The 23,902-nt window shown below is 34.0% G+C and overlaps 1 protein-coding gene and 1 pseudogene across 1 annotated transcript; one reads left to right on the plus strand and one right to left on the minus strand.

The window, feature by feature from the left end:
• The first annotated feature begins 2,486 nt into the window (after nucleotides 1-2,486).
• LOC129874554 (uncharacterized) lies at nucleotides 2,487-10,002 on the plus strand. Its single transcript, XM_055949852.1, has 10 exons — nucleotides 2,487-2,654; nucleotides 4,796-5,012; nucleotides 5,753-5,910; nucleotides 6,012-6,157; nucleotides 8,154-8,216; nucleotides 8,316-8,408; nucleotides 8,748-8,909; nucleotides 9,033-9,139; nucleotides 9,320-9,441; nucleotides 9,519-10,002. Exons 1-10 carry the CDS (start codon nucleotides 2,534-2,536, stop codon nucleotides 9,773-9,775), a joined length of 1,446 nt encoding a protein of 481 aa, XP_055805827.1. The 5' UTR covers nucleotides 2,487-2,533; the 3' UTR covers nucleotides 9,776-10,002.
• An 8,562-nt stretch (nucleotides 10,003-18,564) lies between these two features.
• LOC129872016 (F-box protein At3g07870-like) lies at nucleotides 18,565-22,669 on the minus strand (annotated as a pseudogene).
• Nucleotides 22,670-23,902: the final 1,233 nt, after the last annotated feature.

Genomic DNA, 23,902 nt, shown 5'->3' on the forward strand with positions numbered 1-23,902 from the left:
GTGTTGGGGCTCATGGACAACCCATCAATATTTTGTTGCAATAGAAACAAAAATATAGTATTTGAATTTTTTTTATGAATTAAAATAATAATACTATTAAAATTGATCCACATTTTAAAATCTTACACAATTTGGTCCACAACGATCACCTCCTCTTTTTCTCTTGTTTCTGACCATGGTCCTTTTTTCACAATTTTTATTCTTTTATCGAGTCTTCAACAGATCCCACAACATGTTACAAGCTTAAAAGGAGTCTAAAATTTTAAACCTAAAGTAATTTGGAGTTGTTTTGAATTAGATTTGAGCTAAATTTCAGATTTGGCTTTTAAAGTTTGTGAGTTATTTGAATACGGTAATGGTTCAATAGATTTTAAACATCAAGACAAGTTCAAAACTTAGATTTGAAATAGATTTGAGTTAAATTTCAAAAGGCACAAGAAAAAAAGATAAAGTAAGTTATAATATATCATAATGTATACGGTGTATAAAAATTTCTTATAATTCCATATAATGTTTATATAATAGTAATATTGTATAACAATGTATATGATGTATACAAATCTCTTATAATTTTGTATTATATTTATATATTGGTATATAATATTATATATCGAGTTTTTTTAAAACATTATAGTAAAAAAATAAAAAAAATTATACTTTTATATATCAAATATATAATATTGAATATTAAATTTTTGAACACTATTGTGAAAAAAATTAGTGCACTATGTAACTGAAAGTTTAAAATTTTGTGTCACATAGCTGTGATATAATGTTATGATTTATACTTTTATGCAATTATCTCAATCTTCATGAGGTTTAACACAAATTTACTTGGGAAAAAAGTTGAAGATTTGTGATAAACCTATATTTCAAAAAAATAATAATCAATCAACCTATTTTTAGATGAAAAACTCTTCTAATTTACAAAACAAACATTTGTAAATATTAGGAAAATTGATTGAAAATTCAATTTGATGAAATAAAAGAATCAAAACCTTAATCACGAAAAAATAAATATTAGAAGAGAGTTGGAAATACTTCTATTAACGGCATAATTGTGGGCACTTAAATTTTGTGGGGGCGTTATTGAGTTTTATTATTCCATGTAATTATTTTCAACCATAATACATACATCCTTTTGATTCATTTTCACATCAGTTTAATCTCATGTTAGTTAGGCGTGTGAAAAAGTAATAATACAATTTCAAATCAATGTAAAAAGGTCACATCTAACTTAATTTGTGAGTTGGGTAGTTCGATTAATACATGAAATTATAACTTGCATCAACAAAATAATCTCAACAAGAATATATTAGGGCCACTCTATAAATATTGAGGAGAATTGCACTATAAACTCGGATTTTTTAGCATGAGTTTTAACATATATTTTGTTGAACTTTAGATATGTCTACGTAAAGTTGAGATGAGTAGTTTTTTGTCCAGAATTAGCAACTTGTTTAATCAAATTTCAACAACCAAATATATGATTCAACACCAAATAAACTCAAAATTGTAATGTAAATTTCATATTTCATACAAAAACAAACATTATGATCAATTTTTCAAAATAACAACAAAATCTTACAAACCTATTTACAATAATGATAGTTTGCCATTGACTTTAAATATTTATAACAACATCTATTTGGTTTTATATTATTCATTTTTTAAATCAATTTAAATCCGAGATCAATAGATTGAAAATATCTGATAATTTCAATTTTTGAAACCTTTTATCTAAAGTTTATTGATATTTGACACAAATCAAATAATTTTAAAAAGTAAGTACATGTTAAATGACATTGCCTAAATAGGGCACGCCGTGAAATTTCTAGAGAAATCTATATATATAGTTGACCATCAAAATAACAGCAAACAAATATATATTAATGAATAATACACATAAAATATGTGTTTTTGACACAAAATAATATATATAGTGAATGTAATTATTTTTGACCGATCGGCCTAATGTGTAATTTGCCCTACTTTTAAAAAAGGAAAAATTACTAGGAAAAACATTTTTTAATAAATAATTACTGATTTTAGCGATACTTTTTATTTATTATCATTTATAGCAATATATAGCAATATTATGATATATTTTTCATGTATTAAAAGTGAATTATGAATGGAATATAAATGTATTCTAAGTTTATTAAAGTATGTGATAAATATATTATTCATGAATAAAACTTGTATTATATGAGTTTTATAAATTATTCTCGCTAATATGTATTAAAATTGTATTATGATTGTATTATAAGTATTTAGTGGAAAAAAATATTATTGCTATAAATGGTAAATATTTTCTTTGTGTAGTACATTTATATAAATTGCCCTTTAAAAAATTCTGTTTTTACCATTGATGGGCCTAAAGGATCCTCTAAGTTGGGCTGGCTATAAAACTTGCTCAGCCCAATCTTAAAATTCTCCCCGTATAAACCAGAAAATAATGAAATAACCCCCAAAGGACTTGGTATTTTCAGTTTGCTCCTCCATAAAACCGCTCTCTGAAGTTCCTACTCGAATGGCAAAAACAATGGATGTAGCAATATCTTCGCGTGGAGTATTTGCTCTTCTTCTATGGCTCCTTGTCGCATTATGCTGCACGTTAACCTCCATAGTCCGCGCTGATGAACTTTCTTTAGGTAACTTTCTCTTATATTCTAGGGTTCTGAAATATTCTTTTATCTTTATCTTTTCTTACGAGTTAAGCAAAAGTTTCGGGAGAAATTATGAAGTATGTTACGATTAGTGAGTGTTTTAATACTTAAGAGTCTTGATTTAGGCTTGTAGTCCTTGTAAATTACTACAATTACAGAAAACTATGCCTTAACCCCGAACTAATTGGAATCAGTTTATATATGAATCCTCAATATCCATCCGTTTTATTATAATTTGCACAAATAACTTGAGCCGATGGTCTACTAGAAACAGCCTCTCTACTCGGGTAAAGGTCTGCTTAGCTAGGTATGTTGTTCTTATAATTCTAAGAAGGCTTGTTTACATTGTTGTTGTAATTCTAAGAAGGCTTACTGGTTTTGGTTTTAACAGAGTATATTTGTTTGGATAGCACCTTATGAAGCATGCGTAACCCAGGATAACTTAGGGTGTGTTCGGTAGTAAGGGAAATGTTTTTCAACAAAATATTTTCTAGGAATACAAGTGGTTTCTTATTTATTTTTTTGTGTTCGGTATGCAAGTAAAACACATTATCCTAAAAGTATTTGTATATATCTAAGATAAAATTATGAGGATGGGGTGGGAAAAGAAGGTCAGGGGGGCCAAGGAGTGGGGCGGGACAGGGGTAGGTGGTGGGGTTGTGGGGGTGGGTGGTTGTGAGGGCGTCCTAGTGTGGCTGATCATCCTCTCGGACCAGCTACCTCCCGATGATCTTGAATCAGAGAGGAGGCAATGCGACTTGTTTTTCCTCCTTTTATTATGAAAGTCATAATCCTTATTTTCAAGGAGCTTGTTTTTCTAAAGAAAATATTTTCCAAAATTTTTGACCAACCAAACACGTGAAAGTTCTGAGTGAACACGAGATAATGTTTTCCTCGAATACACCCTATACTCAGAAGATCTTTTCACTTCACTTAGCCAACAGATTCTACATGTGCAAGCAGAATGCAGAAATTACTCAACTTATACTACACTGCCCAGTAACAGCAGATTTATGGAACATGTTTTTTGTCTCTTTTTGGACTGAGCTGGGTAATGCTTGGGAGTATAAAGGAAGCCTATGTGAGCTAGAATAACTGGAAAGTTGGTATATCCATTAGAAGAATCTGGAAACTAATCCCTTTTTGTATCTTTGTGCTTGGAATGAAAGAAACAGTAGATATTTTGATGGAATAGCAACCCCAAACCACTCCATTAAAACTAGATGTCTTTTGTTTTTGTACAGCTGGAGTGTCGTAACACATGTGAATTGTGAACTCCCCTTACAATTTTTGGACCTCGTCAGTTCCTTCACCTAGCATAGGGTGTACTATATTGGAGCTAACAAAATCTTTTGTATTTTCTTCCTATTTTATTTTTGCATCTTCATGATGCCATAAATGATATCACTTCATAAAAAAAGGAGTTCAAAAAGTCAAACATGGGCTCAACATCTTGAGAAACATTTACATTTGCCATGTTGTCGCAAAAGGTTGAAACATGACAGGCATTTTGTTGCTTATCAGAATTGCTACATTGAATATGGTATAAAAAGGGGTTCTTATGCTCCACAGCTAGATGGACTGGGTTGTTTTTTCTTTTTTTCCTAATTTTAGTTCCCTTGTGGTTTTTACTTCTCATATATCTGTAACACTGATTTGTGATGCAATATAACCTCATGAATTGGTACTAGCATGTTCTTTGTTTCTTTGTTTATTTTATTTTTATATTTGATAGTCAAGTACTTGCACATATGGTGCTATCTCTTTTTTTGAGTTCGCTTTGATGTTTTAAATCCCTATTTTGTGTTGAGAGAGAGAACTTAGCTAGCAAGTATTGGAAGTTTTTCTTGATAGCTCCTTCTTTAGTGTGGTTGGTGCTGCACTGCCCTTGCATAAAATCCAACAGTTAGGATTGGCTTTCTGGTAAGAGGTGATCCTTATGTGAAAAGGAGTTGTATGGAGTTCTCAGTGTTCCCTTTTGACTAGCTGTTAGTATAGCACAGAGCCAAGCATGAGCTCCTACAAACATTATAAAATGTTTATACCTCAAAATGGTATATATATTTTTGAACAATTAGTTGCTGGTTATACTCATTATTGTTTCTTTTTCTCTTTGTGTTCGACAGTTGTATCTCAATCTACCACGCTGCAGATATCCCCAGGAACAGTAGTGGAAAATTCTCCTGGCTCTAAGCCAGGAACTAAAGTCATTTGTGAGAGAGTTCAGATCCATGGATTGTCAAGGCTAAAAAATCTGAGAAAGTATGCCCATTCATTAAAGGTGAATGTGTCATATCTGAATCCAAGTGGGCGTCCACCTAATGCTGAGGTCTGTTTCCATAGGTGAGCCACTAACCCTTTTTTCTTTGCTAATTAAACTGAGAACTAATGGAACTCCAAGTCTTCAATGATGCTATTTGTAGCGTATTTTATTTCTTCTGCTGACTAGTAGTTATAGCATAATGGCTTTTATGATTGTGAAAAATCGCAATAGATGATTTTCACAAAAAGACAAAATCATAATAGATGAGTTGCTGATAACTTGATATGTTTACTTCATTGGCTGCCTTTCTTATTAGTAAATCATTGTTTTTTTAATAGATCAGATATTTTCATGATATACACCTAGATATTGAAAACCTATATAATGTCGGTGTATGGTCTATTATCCTTCTTCTATTAATATTACCTAGCTCTCTACATAACAATGAGTTATGTGATAAAGAAATTGTTTTGAATCACATGGTATGTTAATTAATCTCCAACCTTAAGTAGTTGGTACTCGTTAAAGTTGTGCCGTATGCCTTATCAATTTTTTTATTGGTTTGATAGATACCTAAGAATTCGGGTGCTTTATCACGTGTTAAATCTCTATGTATGAGGGACATTATTTCAGAGGTAAAATCTATACTCTTTCTATTGTGTAGTATAATGGCTAAACTAAAGGTGATGACCGTCATCTGATACAAAAAGGAAGATCAAGAGTTAGAACTTTTTGAAAGTCAGATAGGTATAGGTCGTCCACTTCATCTTTACCGTCTTAAATGTTTATAAATTGTTAAGGGCCGTTATCATCTTTGCAGGAATCAATCCCTTGCAATTGGGATGTGCCCGCCAGGCCAATGGATGAAACTAACCAAGGGTTCATGGGTGAGATCAATGTCACCTTTCGAGCACAAGTTCTTGGATATTAGGACGACAAGCTCATCTAAGGAAACTTTTCAGGTCTCACTTCATGAAGGTTTGTTCTCCCTGGCCCAATCTGAAATTAACTTCTTTTTGTTGTTTTGTTGCTTTTGGCATTTTAACTCAATTATGTAACCGTAATATCCTTTTATGCAGATTTTTTTTTGTATCGTGTTGTGTTTCTGGTACTGGGGATATTGTTAATGACTCTGGCATCCTTCCTTAGCAAGTCTCTAGTATTTTTCTATGGTGGTGCGATGGCAGTAGGGGTTTTTCTTGTGATACTGATGGTCCTTTTCCAGGTAACTTTGTACCCTTCATTCTCAAAGAAGCATTCATACTTCAGTAAACTGTCCCTTTTCTGAGTGCAAAGAAGAGCCTCTGTTAGGTTTGCTCGCTTCTCTGTTTTTAATATTAAAGAAGCATGTGCGCTCTTGTTGAGATTGTCTTTTTAGTTACAAATCTTCATATTTTAGCTCAAATTTACATAGCAAACTGTTTTAGTTAATATCAAGAGCTAAATTACTTTTTTTCAATCATATTGTGTGAGGTAATATTTTTCTTAAAATGGAAATTGCTTAGCAACTGGAAACTGCAGAGTAGCACCATAAAAGCTCCACGGTAGTATTTTACAAAAATATTCATGTGTCGCTGAAGATAGATCTGTAACTTGCAAAAATCACCTAGATGTTGGCGGGAAAAGGAGGGAGAATAAAGCTAACAAGATCGCTAAAATTGTTGACAAATCACATTACAAAGGAGATAATAGATATCGAAGAAGTTAAAGTATCTTTGTTACCTGAGATTTGGGCTTGGAAAGTATCTTTTTTCTTGGAAAGTATGTTACCTGAGATTTTGACTTGGAAAGTATGTTTGACTAAATATCTTTTCTTTCTGTTGCAGTGATATATTTTTCTAATCTAATGAATATTTAACTTCTAAAGTGTATAATTCACATTTTATAGTTTAGATTTCTCCTCCTAAATGACACATGTGAATTAAATCGCAGATATGCTTCAAAAGAGGCAGAAAATGAGAACAATATGAATATAAGAACATATTGATTGACAGGGTAGTGAATTAAATTATTAATGTACTTATTGCAAGGTACTTTTTGAATGTACCAGGTAGAAAGTGAAAAAAATGTTTGTAAAGGTAAAACTAGGTCTTGCATAACTTTTTATCATATAAGATTGGCTATTATGTCCTCTTTGGAGAAATGACATTTTTTGGGTCATTAGGAAGGATGAGTCGGCAAACCAATACCAACAAAGAAAAGGATAAGTAGACAACTAATTTGAACAAACGGAGTACAAGTAGAATTTATCAACAAAATAAAACAAGGAAAAAATTTGGGAAGTTAATTCAAACTCTCATTTTAATTCTTTCTTCACTGCAATATAATAATTATGAAATGTTGGAAATCTGGAAAATAATTTCTGCTGTTCAGAACTAGAACAAAATGGAGCATGTGAACTGAAAAGCATATGGACGGGATAAGAAATAATTCCTAATAGCTAATCATGAAATAGATGTTTCTCTAAAGAAAGCTAAAAATGGCTTCTAGGTGATTCTATTTACAGTTGCAAAACTGACAGGTGGTACCCTAACCCATGATGGATGAAAGATCTAATTTCCGTGTTATAGAAACAAAAGAAACAGCTTTATGTCCACTTTACATATCAATAATCTTTTATAGTTAATTTTGAATCTTATAATTATTATGTTAAAGAAGGCAAATTTTTTTTGAAACTATAAAGAAGGCAACTTTTACAGTGTTGTAGATGTGATTTTCTTTTTCATATGAATTGATTCAACTTGAAGTGGATGGTTGGTATCTGTGGTGAATTAGTCCTAATTTTGATTTCATGATGTAAGAGAAGATCTTAGCATTTTAGAGATGTACAAGAGATCTTTTTAAGTGCGGTTGAAGGTCTTAGAGAGAGTTATGTGGTAAATTAGTTTAGCTTAATAAAAAGCTAATATTCCAATCTGGGAGCCAACCAAAAATTTAGGGTACCTGATTTACAACTTAGAATGCTACATTAGAAACATAATTCCAACTAACAATCCAATCATCTGACGTGTGCATATCATCGTCAACAATGTTAATTAATCAGAAAATGCTCAATATCTTATCTTGAGCTATGTGCATAATAGCTGTATCATGTACGAATGTGTGTAGATGTATACTTGTAGGTACAATATGATCCTTATCACAAAAAACAAACATGTAGGTGTATATCATGCTTCTATGTTGAAATTTTCTGATTGGCAGTTTTGGTATTCTAATGACAGGGAATGAAGCTTCTTCCGAGTGGTAGGAAGAGTTCACTAGCAATATTCTTGTATTCATCCATTGTGGGTATCTTTGCTAGTACGGATAGACCATTATCAGTTATTCTTTAAGTCATTCTTTTCAAATTTTGTTATTAAGAGTTGCCATTGTTTTGCATTCAGGTTGGTGTAGGATCCTTCATTCTAAGCTATGTCCCAAAGTTGTTGCGTTCAATACTCAGCGAGATTGGTATTGGGGAAGACATGTACAACCCTGTATGTAAGTTCTTCTTATTGGTTTTATTAGCTGCCGTATTATTTGAACTTAAGGGTTCATCCATTCATTTCGTTTAATATTGGGTGCCTGTTAGGAAAACCTTTTGCTAAGGCCTAAGGGTTCTCATGCCAGTAAAATCTACATCATATAAATTGATTTTGAGTGCCTCTTTAGGTTAAATGTCAAAATTTAATTTCTGAAAAGCATATGCTGCAAACTCCTCCTGTTATTTCATGATAAGATGACTGGATTTTCATAAGTTCAATCTGATTGGTTTCTGCACTGAGTTTTCCACTTACCAGGGAATTTTGGATGACATGGACTGTCTTTTGTTGCAGTTGGCAATATTTCTGCTGCTTTTCCTCGTGATTGCTGGATCTTGGTTGGGGTTTTGGGTTGTTCACAAACTTGTACTTACAGAAGATGGATCAATTGACACCGGAGTATCTCAGTTTGTTGCTTGGTCCATTCGATTTTTCGCTTCTGCATTGATTCTTCAGGTTTCCATTTATATGATAATACTACAAATCCATTTAATCCTCCAAAGTTCTCACACTTTTTGTTAGTCTATATCGCTTACCAGAGTTCGATTGGCCACTGACGTAACTTCATTTGTTCTTCAGAGTTCTGTGGATCCTTTATTGTGTGCCGAGGCGTGGATATGTGGAGTTCTGATCTCATCAATCTTGAGGAGATTATGCCGTCCCAAATTTGTTCTGCGCTTTTTCAAGTGAGTCTGCCTTTTTTTTTAAAAAAAAAAATAACCTTTTAGCAGCCTTTCTCCCCATTTTTTTTTTTGAATGATGCTTATGTAGTCTGGTCGCTTTATTCTACTGTTATGTATATGGGTGGAGGACTTCCGCTTTGTAGTCACTTTGTGTTTTCACACTCCGGTTTTCATACAAAGCAGGAATTTATCACAAATAGACGCGAGTTATCTCTGGGAATCTCAGGATTCGTACACATCACCGATAAAAGGGCCATATGATTCCAGGACGTTCAAGACAAATCTAAATAACACAATCAGCCCAGGTTAGCCTAAACTAATTATTAGAAGATGAAGTGAAGAAGTATTAGGTGGAGTTTTTCTGATGTGTATTTTCCTGCAGGTTTTCCTCTCAAGCCACGAAGCTTGTTGTCAGAGAAAGATACATTCTATTCTACTTTCCATAACACTCCTGAACGGAAGAAGCTTTCGAAGGATGAGTGGGACAAGATAACTAAAGACACCACAAAGAAGGCTATGGAAGACCTCGTTTCTTCCCCAGATTTTAGCAAATGGGCTGTTGCTCACGCAGATAGGATTACTCTTGCTCCAAAGAAAGAGACGACTGCTAGGCAGAGAAGGTGGTACCAATGGCTATGACTATAAAATGTTGATTCCAGTGGGTGGAAAGCTTAGGTGTCCAGACTTGTTGTAACGTGTTCTGCGTTTTTCGCTTAGGTAGTGATCCTTTTAGTAAAGTATGTATTATGGTGTAATTCTCAACACAAAAAAGGTATGTATAATGGTGTGATTACATTCTTATTACTCTGAGCTTTTGTAACCTTATTGACTTTTACAAGGCATTTGTTACATTCCGTATTTTTGCATTTTGGATTATTCGTAAGCTAACGATTATAAATTCAAGGACTTTTAATTTTGAATTTTAAAAGGACATGATTTGTTGTAGATGCCAAGTTATATGAATAATTTATGTGTAGTAAAATACATCTCAAGAAGGACCCTTAAGCCAAATCAAAATAGAAGCCATCAAATATGTTTTTTCTTAAAGTTACGTTTCGGGTAAGCTGACTTCGGGAGGCCATAACCTCTTTATAATTTGAGAATTTGGGAAAACTCTCAACATGAAAGTTGTAGATAATTGAAATATCTTTCCAACCATAGGTCGTGGGACGAAATGTGATATCGGAATAATAATATATAGATGTTTTAAGTCTGACAGGCCAAACTAAATAGTGAATTCGGCCCAACCCAATTCTAATTCGGGTCAGGCCCAATACCCACGAAATTAATCTAAATTCTATGTCTTCCTTCATAGTTTAGACTAAGAAAATATCCAGAAAAATTTCTAGAGAGAGAGAGAGGGGAAGTTCTTGAGAGAAAAACCAAATCCGACCAAAATTCGAGTCCCAAAATCCGAAGCTCATGAAGAGAAAATTGTTGTACGTCGCGTTGGCTTCAATTTGAGCTAGAAATCAGCCAATAAGGAGAAGATTTTATGTGGTGCTGCAAATTTAAGGTAATATTAAAGTCTCTTTTTCATTGTTAACAAGTTTAGTTAGAGTTTTAACGGATTAGAACGGAGAAAATAGTATTATAAACTAGTTTGGTGATTTGTTGAGAGTTATGGGTTAAGGGGTTGTTTTAGGTAGATTAAATAGATGGAATTATCTTAGTGATGATGTATAATAATGGTTGATATTGTTTTGATGTTGTTGATGAGTTGTTGTTCTTGAATTTGGAGGAAAAAGGTGTGTGAAGATTGTGAATGTTCAAACCCGTTTTTGGAATTGAGTAGCTGGTAGTAATTCGGGAATATCTCATTGTGTAGACCTTTGATTTTAGATATTAAACATGTTTTGGAAAGCTAATACACGTACCTACAACTCTTATGTTTATGTCTTAGTCTATATCTGCTGTTATTAGGTCGAACACTGAGCATGAATCATAAGACAAATTCTGTCCAGATTCTGGATTGAAAAATCCTTCATGTATAGCTGTTCGTATTTTGATGATATCTCTTTGTAGAAAATGATTTTTGAGTTGATTTCTTTTGCATTGGAAACTTAAGACAGAGATCTAAATGTTTCATGAAGGTCATAAAGTCCAGTTTTGCCGTTTTCATTTTCAAAATTTAGATACAACGTGAGGTACTTGACTTTCCGAATTTACTGCTTTGGTAACATGAGTCGGGTGGAAATATTCTAGGCTTATTGTCAATAATAAATCTTATTTTGTGTCAATATTTTGGATTGTTGATGTTGATTGATGATTATATGGCTGGTTTGAAAGTGGGAAAAGTGAGCGGTATAGGGGAGGTGCTGTCCAATTTTTTTTAGAAATAACCTACTAACGATAGACTACGTTTTATTCTTGTCCATAGCTTAACCATAGTGCTTAACGTTTTAATATAGGTTGAGACAATATTGGAAAGCATATACGTATAAACGCTAAAGGTATGTAAAGTTAACATTTTCTTCTTTTGGCATGATCCATATGAAACGAACGAATGACGTATGCTTAAATTCCAAAGAAACTCTTATTCGTAGATATACTCGAATGGCTACCATTCTTGATTTTCAAAAATTTATATTGTTATGTCTTGACTCATGTGTATGATTCCAGCCATCCTAGTTGGTATAACTCATGTTGTGGTATAATTCATATTTTAGTATAATCCATAATTGGTGTGATTCATAATGACTATTGTCTTGGTTTTCAAATGATGGACTGTTTTGCTTATTCTATTAAGTCTCCGATAATGATCAAATTTCACAAGGTTGCTAATGATACCTTATTCGTGCATATTATTATGGTATTATTCACCGAGTCCTACGATAGGCCGGGTATGTTATCATGTATGGATTCCACTACATTATTCACCGAGTCCCTTACTAGAGGGCCGGGTACGTGATATGATAATATGATATTATGATGATATGACGATATGATTATGGCACCGAGTCCCATAATGGGCCGGGTACGGTATTAGTGTACACTACTCTATTCACCGAGTCCCTTGCTAGAGGGCCGGGTATGGTATATATATATATATATGACGATATATTGATATAATTATGACACCGAGTCCCATAACGGGCCAGGTACGATATATGATGATGATATGCATGTCTTCATTTTATAAAACACAGGTACAGTGATTTATTGATTATGATACTTGACTCCTGAATCTTTATTTCAGATGTGATCTCCTTTACGATATTTTATGCTTTATATACTCGGTACATATTTCATACTGACCCCCTTCTTCGGGGGGCTGCGTTTCGTGCCCGCAGGTACAAATACTCATTTTGGAGAGCCGCCACCTTAGGATTCTACTCAACGGGTTGAAGTGTTCCATTGTCTCGGAGCCTAAACTTTTGGTACTAATCTTTATAATGTATATATTTATGTATTTAGGGATACGGCGGGGCCCTGTCCCGTCATATGCTATTGTTAATCCTCTTAGAGGTTTGTAGACACATGAGTGGATTGTATGTAGATGTTGTCTGGTGTACTAGTATGGCTTATGTTTTTGGACATTTACGTTCGGAGTGAAAGCCTTGTCGGCTTACGTATTATGTTATCTTATTTTTGACAATTAAGACTCCCCAAGAAATAGCTAATTTTGGTGTATATATAAGTGACCGTTTGAGACAACGTGCTACCCATATAAATTCTATATCGTGTTTAATTGTCGATTGACAATAGATAATATGTGTGTATACGAGTGTCCAATTCGGACACTAGTCACGGCCTACGGGGCTAGGTCGTGACAGCATTGAAACTGACTACTTCAAGAACTGTGCATTAATGTTTGCTGAATGTAACAACTGGATAATGAAGATGACAGTTTGCACTGTAAATGTCTTGATGCTTTATTTGCAGCTGACTTGAATTGCCATTTTCAATGATGTCACTGCTTGACCTTGGTGCACGATTTTGTTGTAGAGTTTGAATGAGCATCATCACAAGGTAACTTTTTTTTTATGACATGGTGCCAGGTTGGTCAAAGTTCACCACTCTCTCTATTGCCAAATGGTTGACTGTTTTCTGGAACATTGCAAAATTTTACCATTTGAATTTAGTTTTGTTATGAAATGATCAACACACACACAAAGAAACAAAAAAAGGGCTGAGCGTAATGTCTCAAGCGACAAGACAGGTTTGTATAACTACGGTTAAACCTAAAGGGGAGAAGGTATTATACGAGATGTTAGTTATTACTAATATATATCTATCAAATAATGTGTACTCTATTAGAGGCACTAATTATCCATTGTAATTTGGATTCAATAACTATAATAACATGAGTATTGTGTTGAGAAATTCGGCTCCCGACCTGAGACCCAACTCCTAACCCTGATCCTGACACAAGACTGACTGTTGACCTCAAATCAGGTCAGCTTGGAGAGTCGAGTCACCGATCGGGGTCAGGAGTTGGATCCTGGGTTGAGAGTTGATTATCAGGTTAAGATCAAAAATCGAATCTAGGGTTGGGGGTTCTGAGATGGGGTCATGAGAGTCTAGGTAAGGGTCGAGAGTAAAATACTAGAAGGAAATTGGAAAAAGAAATAAGCTTCAAATTAAAGCTCGTAGACATAGCCTTGCTTAACAAGCTTTAATAGGGTTTTAGGTCAAAATTCATTTCTTGACAATTCAAGAATCACCATTGACCATTGTGTATATATATATATATATATATATAAGCCATTCAATAGCTACACAAACTTCACTTAACCCAGGAAGAGAAAAGGATGAAAATTATTGACATCGAAAGAAAATCTAATATACCTTCGGATATCACATATGATATATTCTCTTGGCTTCCTATCAAGTCTTTATTTTATTTCATGTGTGTTTTCAGATTTTGTAACTCTTTTGTAATAGATGATGTATCTTTTTTAGACATATTAGGCAATGGGTTGACGATAATGTGTTGAATCATATTTCTGGGGAGACACATGCTCGTAACCTATGGGAGCATCTTGAAAGCTTATATGCTCGTAAGACTAGAAATAATAAAATGTTCTTAATAAAACAGATGTTAAGTTTAAAATATCATGATGGCTCTCCGATGACAGATCACCTAAATAATTTTCAGGGAATCATGAATCAGTTGTCTGCTATAGGCATTAAATTTGACAAAGAAATTCAAGGCTTGCTTCTACATGTTTCCCTACCAGACTCTTCAAAAACATTTAGAACTTCATTGTCAAATTCTGCTCCGGATGGTATGACTCTCAGTGTCTTGAACGAAGAGATGAGAAGAAAATCTCAAGGTTCTTCTTCTTCGTCGGATGTCCTAATAACTGGCTCTAGGAGGAGAAATAAAAATCGCGGTTCTCAGAATAGAGAACATAGTAGGAGCAAATCCAGAGGCGGACTTAGGAATATTGAGTGCTATCATTGTGGCATGAAAGGGCACATAAAGAAGTTCTGCCAGAAATTGAAGATTGAGAACAAAGACAAAGAGGAAAATAAAGAAGATGGCAATAAAAATTGCCTAGCCACCGTCTCCACCGTAGATCTTGTTACAATCCTTGATGCAGATCTGATAAATATTGCTTGTGATGAGTCAAGCTGAGTTGTGGACACTAGTGCTACATCTCATGTGACATCAAGGAAGGAATTTTTTTCTTCCTATATTCCTGGTGACTTTGGAACCTTGAGTATGGGTAATGAGACTGTATCTAGGGTGGTTGGTCTTGGTACAATCTGTTTGGAAATTAGTATTAGAACTAAACTAGTTTTGAACAATGTAAAGCATGCACCTGATATTCGTCTGCACCTAATTTATGTTGGTGTTCTAGATGATGAAGGATATGTTAGTACCAATGGCGGCGGAAAATGAAAACTTATTAAGAGTTTCTTGATTGTGGCTCGTGGTAACAAATGTCGTGGTTTATACTGGACTACGGTTTTTAGTTGTGCCAATATGGTGAATGTAGTTGAGAGCGATAATTCCTCAACGTTGTGGCACAAGAGGCTTAGCCACATCAGTGAGAAATGACTCAATGTTTTGGCCAAGAAGAAATTGTTGTCTGATTTTCAAAGTGCTAAATTAGAAAAGTGTGAGCACTTCTTCGCGAGAAAACAAAATAGGATCTCCTTTAAGTCTAACCCTCATTCAAGAAAGACAGAGTTGCTTGAGTTGGTTCACTCTCATTTATGCGGATCAATGATGACAAGGACTCTGGGTAGTGCACTCTACTTTGTCACTTTCATTGATGACTACTCAAAAAAGCTCTGGGTCTATGTCTTGAAAACTAAAGACCAAGTATTAGGTATCTTTAAGCAGTTTCAGGTTTCAGTTGAAAGAGAAATTGGAAGAAAACTGAAATGTATTCATACTGATAATGGTGGTGAATATTGTGGACCATTTGATGAATACTGCAAGTATCAAAGTATTAGACACCAAAAAATTCCTCCTAAGACTCCTCACCTTAATGGGTTGGCTGAGAGGATGAACAGGACCTTGATGGAAAGCGTTAGATGTTTGCTTTCTGAAGCAAAGTTGTCGAACTCCTTTTGGGGTGAGGCCTTATTGATCGTTGCACATATTATTAACTTATCTCCTGCTATTGCTTTGCAAAATGATGTTCCAAATAGAGTTTGGTATGAAAAGAATGTTTCCTATGACCATTTGAAAGTATTTGGCTAGTCAAAGTTAGATACCAAGACAAGGCAGCGCATTTTTGTTGGATTTGACTTTGATGAATTTGGTTACAGGCTATATGATCCAATTGAGAAGAAGCTTGTGAGAGGCCGCGATATCGTCTTCATTGAATATCAAACCATTGAGGATATTGACAAAGCAGAAAAACTAGAATCTTCAAGTTCTGATGGCATAGTCCATCTTGATCAAGTTTTTCATACAAGTGCGCATGATGTTGATGGGCCTAATGATCATGGTGATGCTCAGAATCAAGTCCCATATCAACATATTAATGTTGATGATAACAATGATGTTGTTAATGATAATGCTCCTGCTCATGAAGTTGTGGACGAGTCAAATATTCCTCTTAGGAGATCCACAAGACAACGTATTTCCTCATCTCTTTATTTACCTATTGAGTATGTGCAACTCACTGACGGGGGTGAACCTGGGTGTTATGAGGAGGCCATAGAAGATGAGCATAAGGATAAATGGATTGAAGCCATGCAAGATGAGATGAAATCTTTGCATGAGAACCACACTTATGAGTTGGTGAAATTGTCTTAGGGCATGAGAGCTTTGAACAACAAGTGGGTGTTCAAAGTCAAAGTTGAACACAGCTTGAAACCCAGCTACAAAGCTAGATTGATTGTTAAGGGATTTAGTCAAAGAAAGGGTATCGACTTTGACGAAATATTTTCTCCTATCGTGAAAATGTCCTCTATTTGTACAGTTTTTGGTTTGGCTGCTAGTCTTAATTTAGAGATTGAGCAAATGGATGTGAAGACGACTTTTCTTTACGGTGACCTAGAAGAAAAGATTTATATGGAACAACGTGAGGGCTTCAAAGTAAATGATAAAGAAAATTTTATGTGCAAACTCAAGAAGAGTCTCTACGAGTTAAAGCAAGCTCCTAGACAGTGGTACAAGAAGTTTGAATCTGTTATGGGGGAGTAAGGCTACAAGATGCCTTGTTTAGATCATTTGTGTATTTGTACAAAAGTTTTTTGACAATGATTTTACCATCCTCTTGCTATATGTGGATGATATATTGATTTTGGGCAAAAATACTTTCAAGATTGACGAGTTAAAGAAAGAGTTGTGTAAGTCTTTTGCTATAAAAGACTTGGGTCATGCCAAGGAAATTTTGGGCATGAGAATTACTCGTCTAAGGGATGAAAGAAAGATTTATCTGTCACAAGAGAAGTACATTAAACATGTACTGGAGCGCTTTGACATGAAGAATGCTAAGTCTGTTAGCACACCTCTTGCTAGTCATATGAAGTTGAGCAAAAAGATGTGTCCTACAGCTTGGGAGGAAAAAGAGAGCATGGTCAAAGTTCCATATTCCTCCGTCGTCGGAAGTCTAATATATACAATGGTATGCACTAGACCTGATATTGCTCATGCAGTTGGTGTTGTCAGCAGGTTTCTCGACAATCCAGAAAAATAACATTGGGAAGATGTAAAGTGGATACTCAAGTATCTGAGAGGAAGCTCAGATAAATGCTTGTGTTTTGGAGGATCAAATTCAATCTTGAAGAGCTATACAAATGTTGATATGGTAGGTGACCTTGATAACAAAAAATCACTACTTGATATTTGTTTATTTTTTCAGGGGGAGCTATATGATGGCAGTCAAAGTTGCAGAAGTGTGTTGCACTGTCTACAACTAAAGCTGAGTATATTGCGGCTACTGAAGTTGGCAAGGAGATGATATGGCTCAAGCAATTTCTTCAAGAGCTTGGCTTGCATCAAAAAGAGTATGTCGTATATTATGACAGTCAAAGTGCAATAGACTTGAGCAAGAACTCTATGTACCATGCAAGGACAAAACACATAGACGTGAGATATCATTGGATTCGAGAAAAGATAAAAGAGAATCTATGCAGGTTAAAAAAAATTCTACAAATGAGAATCCTACAGTTATGCTGATCAAAGTGGTAGCAAGGGACAAGTTCGAATTGTGCAAAGAACTTGTTGGCATGAGCTCTCTCTAAGAATATGATGATACCTCCTTCTAGTGAATGGAATTGGAGGGGGAGATTTGTGGGGTCCAGTCCCCACCTTTTTCAAAAGAGGTTGCTGACCCTTTTTTTTCCTTTGTCAAACATTACTGCAAATTGCATCTTCTCCGTGTTTTGTCAAAAAGGGTGGGCATGGTTGGTGAGGAAGAGTTTCTATAAAAGGAGCTCTTCAGCTCCTCATTTGGTACACCCAAGATAAGAGAGAGAAAAAAATTAGAGAGCAAAGTGAGATATTCCATAGACTCTAAGAAAATAGTCTGTGAAGAAAAATAGTGTGTAGGCGATATTTTTAGTAAGGTGGAGATCAAAAGAGTGTTGTTTCTTTTAAATGTGTGGTAGTCATTTTTTGAGTATTGTACTTGGTATTACTCAATGTAAAATTTCTTACTATAGTGATATCAGTTGCTCCTCTTGGCCCGTGGTTTTTTCCCTTATTTAAAAAGGTTTTCACGTAAAATTCTTAGTGTCATTATTTTTCCATTTTATTTCATTATTTTGACCATATATATTTTTGTGTTGATTTGCGTTTTCCCCTAACAATAGATACCACCAGATATGATACTTCAAGGGAGTAGGAACATCGCTATCAACAGAGAGCATGACAAGACAATGGCAACAAAGATGTTAGGATGAACAATATATATTGTCCTTCTACCAGAATTCAAAAGCATCCACAAAACATTAAAAGTTGCCAGACTTCAAACTAAATTATATTATCCTGGAGGAATTAAGATAAAACAAATAATCTAAACTATCTCAGTCTTTGGATAAACATTTGAGACTTGAAATTCTGAGTTTTGAGCGAGTTAAAGGTTGGAATGTATCTAGTCGCTGCAGTGAAATTACCGTAAACATGTACCACCCGGCCCGAACTTCTTCTCTTTTGAGTTGTAAGAAGCTAGTTTTGTGCCACTTTGAATTAAGATTTCTCCATCTTTCCAAATTAATATCGTTTCAAAATTATGGTAAATTACAGTTGAAAATAAAATGATAAAAATGAATAAAAAATATTCAAGCTGAGGCGTGGATATCTCATTCTTTTTAAGGAGATTCAAGCCTACTGTGAATCGATCCAGCAGTAATACTCTTGACTTGTCCCCTCCAGAATACAACAACCCAACATGTACAACTCCGGATTAGTTGAAGAGTCCAAAGCTCCACAAAAACAATACTCTCTTTTGTATAGTGAATATAGTTGAAGACTTAGAATATTTTCTCTGTCTCAACTCTCTCTTTCACTACTACACACTACAATATTTTATCACACTACAATATTTTATCACACTTAACATATTTCATCTCATCTTTTTTGTCATATTCTTCACAAAGGAAGAAACACCACTATTTATAGGTGAGGAATTCTTCCTTGTCTTAAATAGAAATAAAGTGGATAATAATGTAGGTAAATGAATAGAGGAATTGTGCCTTGGAGGTTACATGAGTTATAAGGTATAATGAGGTAGAATAATGGGCAAATAAAGAGTTAGAGGTTGTAGGAGTTATATAAAAACTTATTGTCACATTCTACCACTAACTCATACAAATTAATATTATTATTTTAATACTAAAATGCATTTTGCTCCAACCTGTTGTACATAAAAATAATCAGTCAAACACAGATAATTAATTCCTCAATCATCAATAATCATCATAATCTGCTTTGAGTTGAAGAAGCGAAGGGTTGGAATGACCACTAGAATTCATAATGCAGGGAAAATTAGGGTGTGTAATACATGTTAACAAATAAAGAGTCAGAAGTTAAAAGATTATGCCAGAATTTGCAAACAGTCTCACATCGAAAAATGAGCTTTATTGGCAATCTTGAAAGTATTTCTACCATAATCTCATTTGGAAGGTCCATGTTTGTCTCTTCCTTCTGATCTCAATGAACAAAAAGGGAGCTAAGTGATTTATTAAGAAGTGAAAGTATGTATTAATTAATTATAGTTCCCTGAAATGAGTCAAATTTATAAATTGAACACATATCACAAGTTGGAGAGACGTGTGCTTATTGAGGAATTAGAAGTTGATTATGAGAGAAACAAATCACAATAAGCTTTATTTTAAGGACTATTAATTATCATTCCATATTCAATTAGATATACATAATAGTATCCAATTCAATACTCCCTCCATTCATTTTTAGTTGTCATATTTAGTAAAAGTATTTGTTTCAAAATAGTTGTCAATTTAAACAATCAAGAGAGAGAATTAATTAATTTTTCTAATTTTGCCCTTTAGCATTAATTATTTTAGAATTAAGAGGCATAAAATTAAAGATTAATAAGGGATATATTAGTCAAACTACACTTCTAATTCATTTTTTCTTAAAGATTGTGTAAAACTTTATCATGACAACTAAAAAGGAACAAAAGAGGAAGAGTGATTCAAGAATATCTTCAATACCTAAGGAGATTATCTAGGAAATGAGCCCGTTTGGATGGGCTTAAAAAAATTAACTTTTATGTATGAAGTGTTTTTAGAACTTTGAAGTGCTAAAAGTTATTTTTATAAATAAGCAATTGAGTGTTTGGATAAAAGTGTTTGAATGAGGAAAATGATGTGAATTTTAGGGTTAAAAGAATAAAAAGGGTAGTTTGGGAATTTAGTTAAAATATGAGGGATATAAAAGTAATTTTCATAGTCAAAGAAAATGACTTTAAACACTTGGGAAAAAAAAGTTAGGAATCCTAACTTTATGGCTTAAAGTAAGCATTAGTCAAACACGTTCAAAAACTAAAAAGGGACTTTAAGTTGGTTTTGACCAACTTAAAGCCCATCCAAACGGGCTCTATATTTTCTAGGCTTAGCGTCTATTCTTTAACGCGTTTTAAGTGCCTTTCTAAATTATAAGTCTCTTGTTTCGAATCCATATTATCATAGCCACTCTATATCTCATCCTGACAAAATTTCTCGCACGTTTAGGGGATGGAAAATTTTCTTACCCCAAAAATCATAAGATAGAACACAAAAAAGTCATTGTTCTTCGTATTGAGGAGTTAGATGACATTAAATATTCTAAATTTGATTATGTTAATGGTTTGTTCGTACAAACGAGATTCCTTCTGCTATTTATAATCCTACTACAAGAATAGTAAAATGTCTTCCTTCCTTAAATTCCATTGATGATAAATTTACCCGTTATTACTATTCATTTGGTTTTGAACCGGATGAAAAAAAGTATAAAATTTTGATGAATAGTTACGCTAAAGATGAATTCACCCACAAGACATTCGATTTTAACTATTGGCTCAAGTGAATTGTGGAGAAAGATTAAAAGTTAGCTCTATTCGTTATTTCTGCGGCTGACCGGAGGAGTTTGCATCAAAGGAGCTATCTAGTTCGTAGGTACTCATGATAAAAAATGTATAGTGGCCTTTAATGTTAAGGAGAATTTTAGAATTATCTCATTGTGGAACGATATAATAAATGCCTAGTAAGAAACTTTTTAAACTTGATAGAAGTGAAAGAAAAATTCATGGTCATTGGTCGTTCAAGATGGGAGACTTTATATTGCAAATAACGTTAAAATGAACAAGGTAGGCTGCTTATACTGGCAGAGTTGTACTACCCAAACTCAAAAGCATTCATAAAATAGTAAAAGTTGACAGGTCTTAAGCTATAGATTATACAAAAAAAATAGAAACAAAACATAATATCCGGGAGGAAATAAGACAAATAAAATATCTAAACTATTTTAATCTTCGGATAAGCATTGAGACTTGAAAACTTTCCCCAATGAGAGTCTTGAGTGAGTAAAGGCTTGGGTTGTAGCTAGTCGCTGCAGATCCACCGTACACTTTTACCTTACTAAACTTGTTTTCTTTTGGGTTCTAAGAAACTAGTTGTGTTCCACGATCCCTTTGCATCTTTCCAAACTAAGATTGGTATAAATCTATCAGAACGTATATCTAGTTGAATACTATCCTTCAAAATGCGATCTTTAGTCCAAGATTCAGCTATTCCATACTCTTTCATCATCCATATATCAACATACTGACTATGGACATTATTACACAAACATAGACAATTCCTCAACTCTACTAGCGTCAAGCAGTGGGATGGAGTTTTCAAACCATGCGGAGCTGACAGGGACATTACCTCTTCTGTCCAACTGTTAAAGGAGTAAATGATGTCCTTTTTTTCCAAATTCATCCAATGAACAACACCAATATTGACGTCAGCCTTACTAAATGATCCGCATAGAAGTTCTGGAGCCTCGCCTACATTTCTCCATTTCTCATCAACTCCAAGAGTATAAACCTCCAATTCTGATACCGTAGTACGATCCTGAAGCTTTCTAACTACTGATCTCAATACTTTATATTGTACAGATGCTTCACTAAAGCAGAATGCATAAGCAACACGTTGAATTCTTTTTTTCCATTCGGACAATTTGACCTCGAAATACTCATTGCTAATGTAAACCGAATGGTCTACGTCACCTCTCCAACCACTCAACAAACAAATGAACCCATTAATATCATGTTTTGTCTATAAAAAATCGGGTGGAGGGAGGTGAAACCTAGGGCTCAACACAATGGCCCTGTTTAGAGGGTGAGAATCATCTGCTTTGAGTTCCACTAGTAATCTTATAGAGTCATTAATCGAAAGTAAAATGCTGGAAAAATTAGATGATCTTTTGTGATACATCTTAGCAAATAAAGGATCCGACGTTAAAAGAATATACCAGAGTTTACAAACCATCTTACAACGGAAAAGGGACTTGATTGTCAATCTTGAAAGAATTTCAACCAGAATCACCCTTGGAAGGTCTATAATCCTCGTGACACGAGATATTCTTCTTCCTTTGCAATCTCCCTTGAAAAGCAAAGAGCTTTGGGCTTCCATGCCTGTCACTTCCGTTGAACAAAAAGGGAGTTAATTTTGATGGTTTTGGTCTTATGAATTGGCTAGACTTTCATATATAGTGGGCTATGAGATTTTGGAAATTTATTTTAAGCTAAAATTACTATAAAGGCTACTTTGAGTTCCACAAGTAATCAGACAGAGTCATTAATCGAAAGAGATTATTGAAGTCTAACTAGCCGTTAGCTAATATTAGATTTCCCCCCCCCCCCCCCTAATATTATATCTTGCACTTACTTATATAGGTGGATCCAGATTTTTCAGCTTGTAGGTGCTCACTTATTTTAATAAAAAATTACTATAAATCACATCGTATAAGTGAACAATCATTTAAACATGATATTTAAAACATTAATGAGAAAAAATAAGATTAACACTACCATTACAAAAAAGGAACTCTCAGTTTTTGAGGGAAAAAAATTGACTCGGAAAGATTTCTTAACCAAATATGTAGCCAAATTTTCAAGAAAAAAATAAGAAAAAAGTGATTGGACATGACTTTTTAATTTTGTCATGTCAAAAGAAATTCATAAAATGTAATTAAGACTAAAAGTTACGTATAAAAAAAAAGTAAAAAGAGTAGAACATGCGAGTTTATATTGGGATGGGGAAAGAGAATATGTGGGTCTGCCCTGCATATATATATATATATATATATATATATAGGTATTACCTTGGAGACTTGAAGAATATATAATTCTTTTTATCTTTCTTGAGATTCTATTGTTTCTATTCCTAGTTTATAACTAGTAGTTTCTATTCAAAGATCAAAAAGGTAAGAGAGAAGTATTGAAAAAATTCTGAACATGGCGTGAATTATTAGTTTAGTCCCCGATGTCATGATCCGAGTCTACATTTCGATCGAGACACGGTACCTGAAATCACAAGTGATCCCAAGCTAACCCTTGGCATAACATATATAAGCACATCATAAGAAAATTGAAGCGGAAGCTATAACAAATATCAATATATGAGACTTAAACAAAGAGTTTAAATAATAAATGAGACTGAAAATCTAATCTATGAAGTAACCTCCACTATCTGAAACAAGAAATACATTGTCGGGATATGGCCCCCAGCTACCTAAAAAATATAATCTAAAGATTACATAAAAAAAATCTAACTATTAAACCCATGGAATCCTCAAATGAATAAGACTCACCAATTGCTGACTAAAAATGCTGCAACTTTACTAGCCACGAGTCTGAGAACGAT

The sequence above is a fragment of the Solanum dulcamara genome, chromosome 11 (assembly GCF_947179165.1).
Source record: "Solanum dulcamara chromosome 11, daSolDulc1.2, whole genome shotgun sequence".
Classification (NCBI taxonomy): Eukaryota; Viridiplantae; Streptophyta; class Magnoliopsida; order Solanales; family Solanaceae; genus Solanum; species Solanum dulcamara.

What these genes read in the sequence shown, in the direction of transcription:
- LOC129874554 (XM_055949852.1), top strand. Translation starts at nt 2,534, where the DNA reads ATGGCAAAAACAATGGATGTAGCAATATCTTCGCGTGGAGTATTTGCT. An exon ending in TACTGATGGTCCTTTTCCAG is followed by an intron (nt 6,158 to 8,153) that starts GTAACTTTGTAC and finishes TTCTAATGACAG; the next exon opens with GGAATGAAGCTTCTTCCGAG. An exon ending in TTTGTTCTGCGCTTTTTCAA is followed by an intron (nt 9,140 to 9,319) that starts GTGAGTCTGCCT and finishes CATACAAAGCAG; the next exon opens with GAATTTATCACAAATAGACG.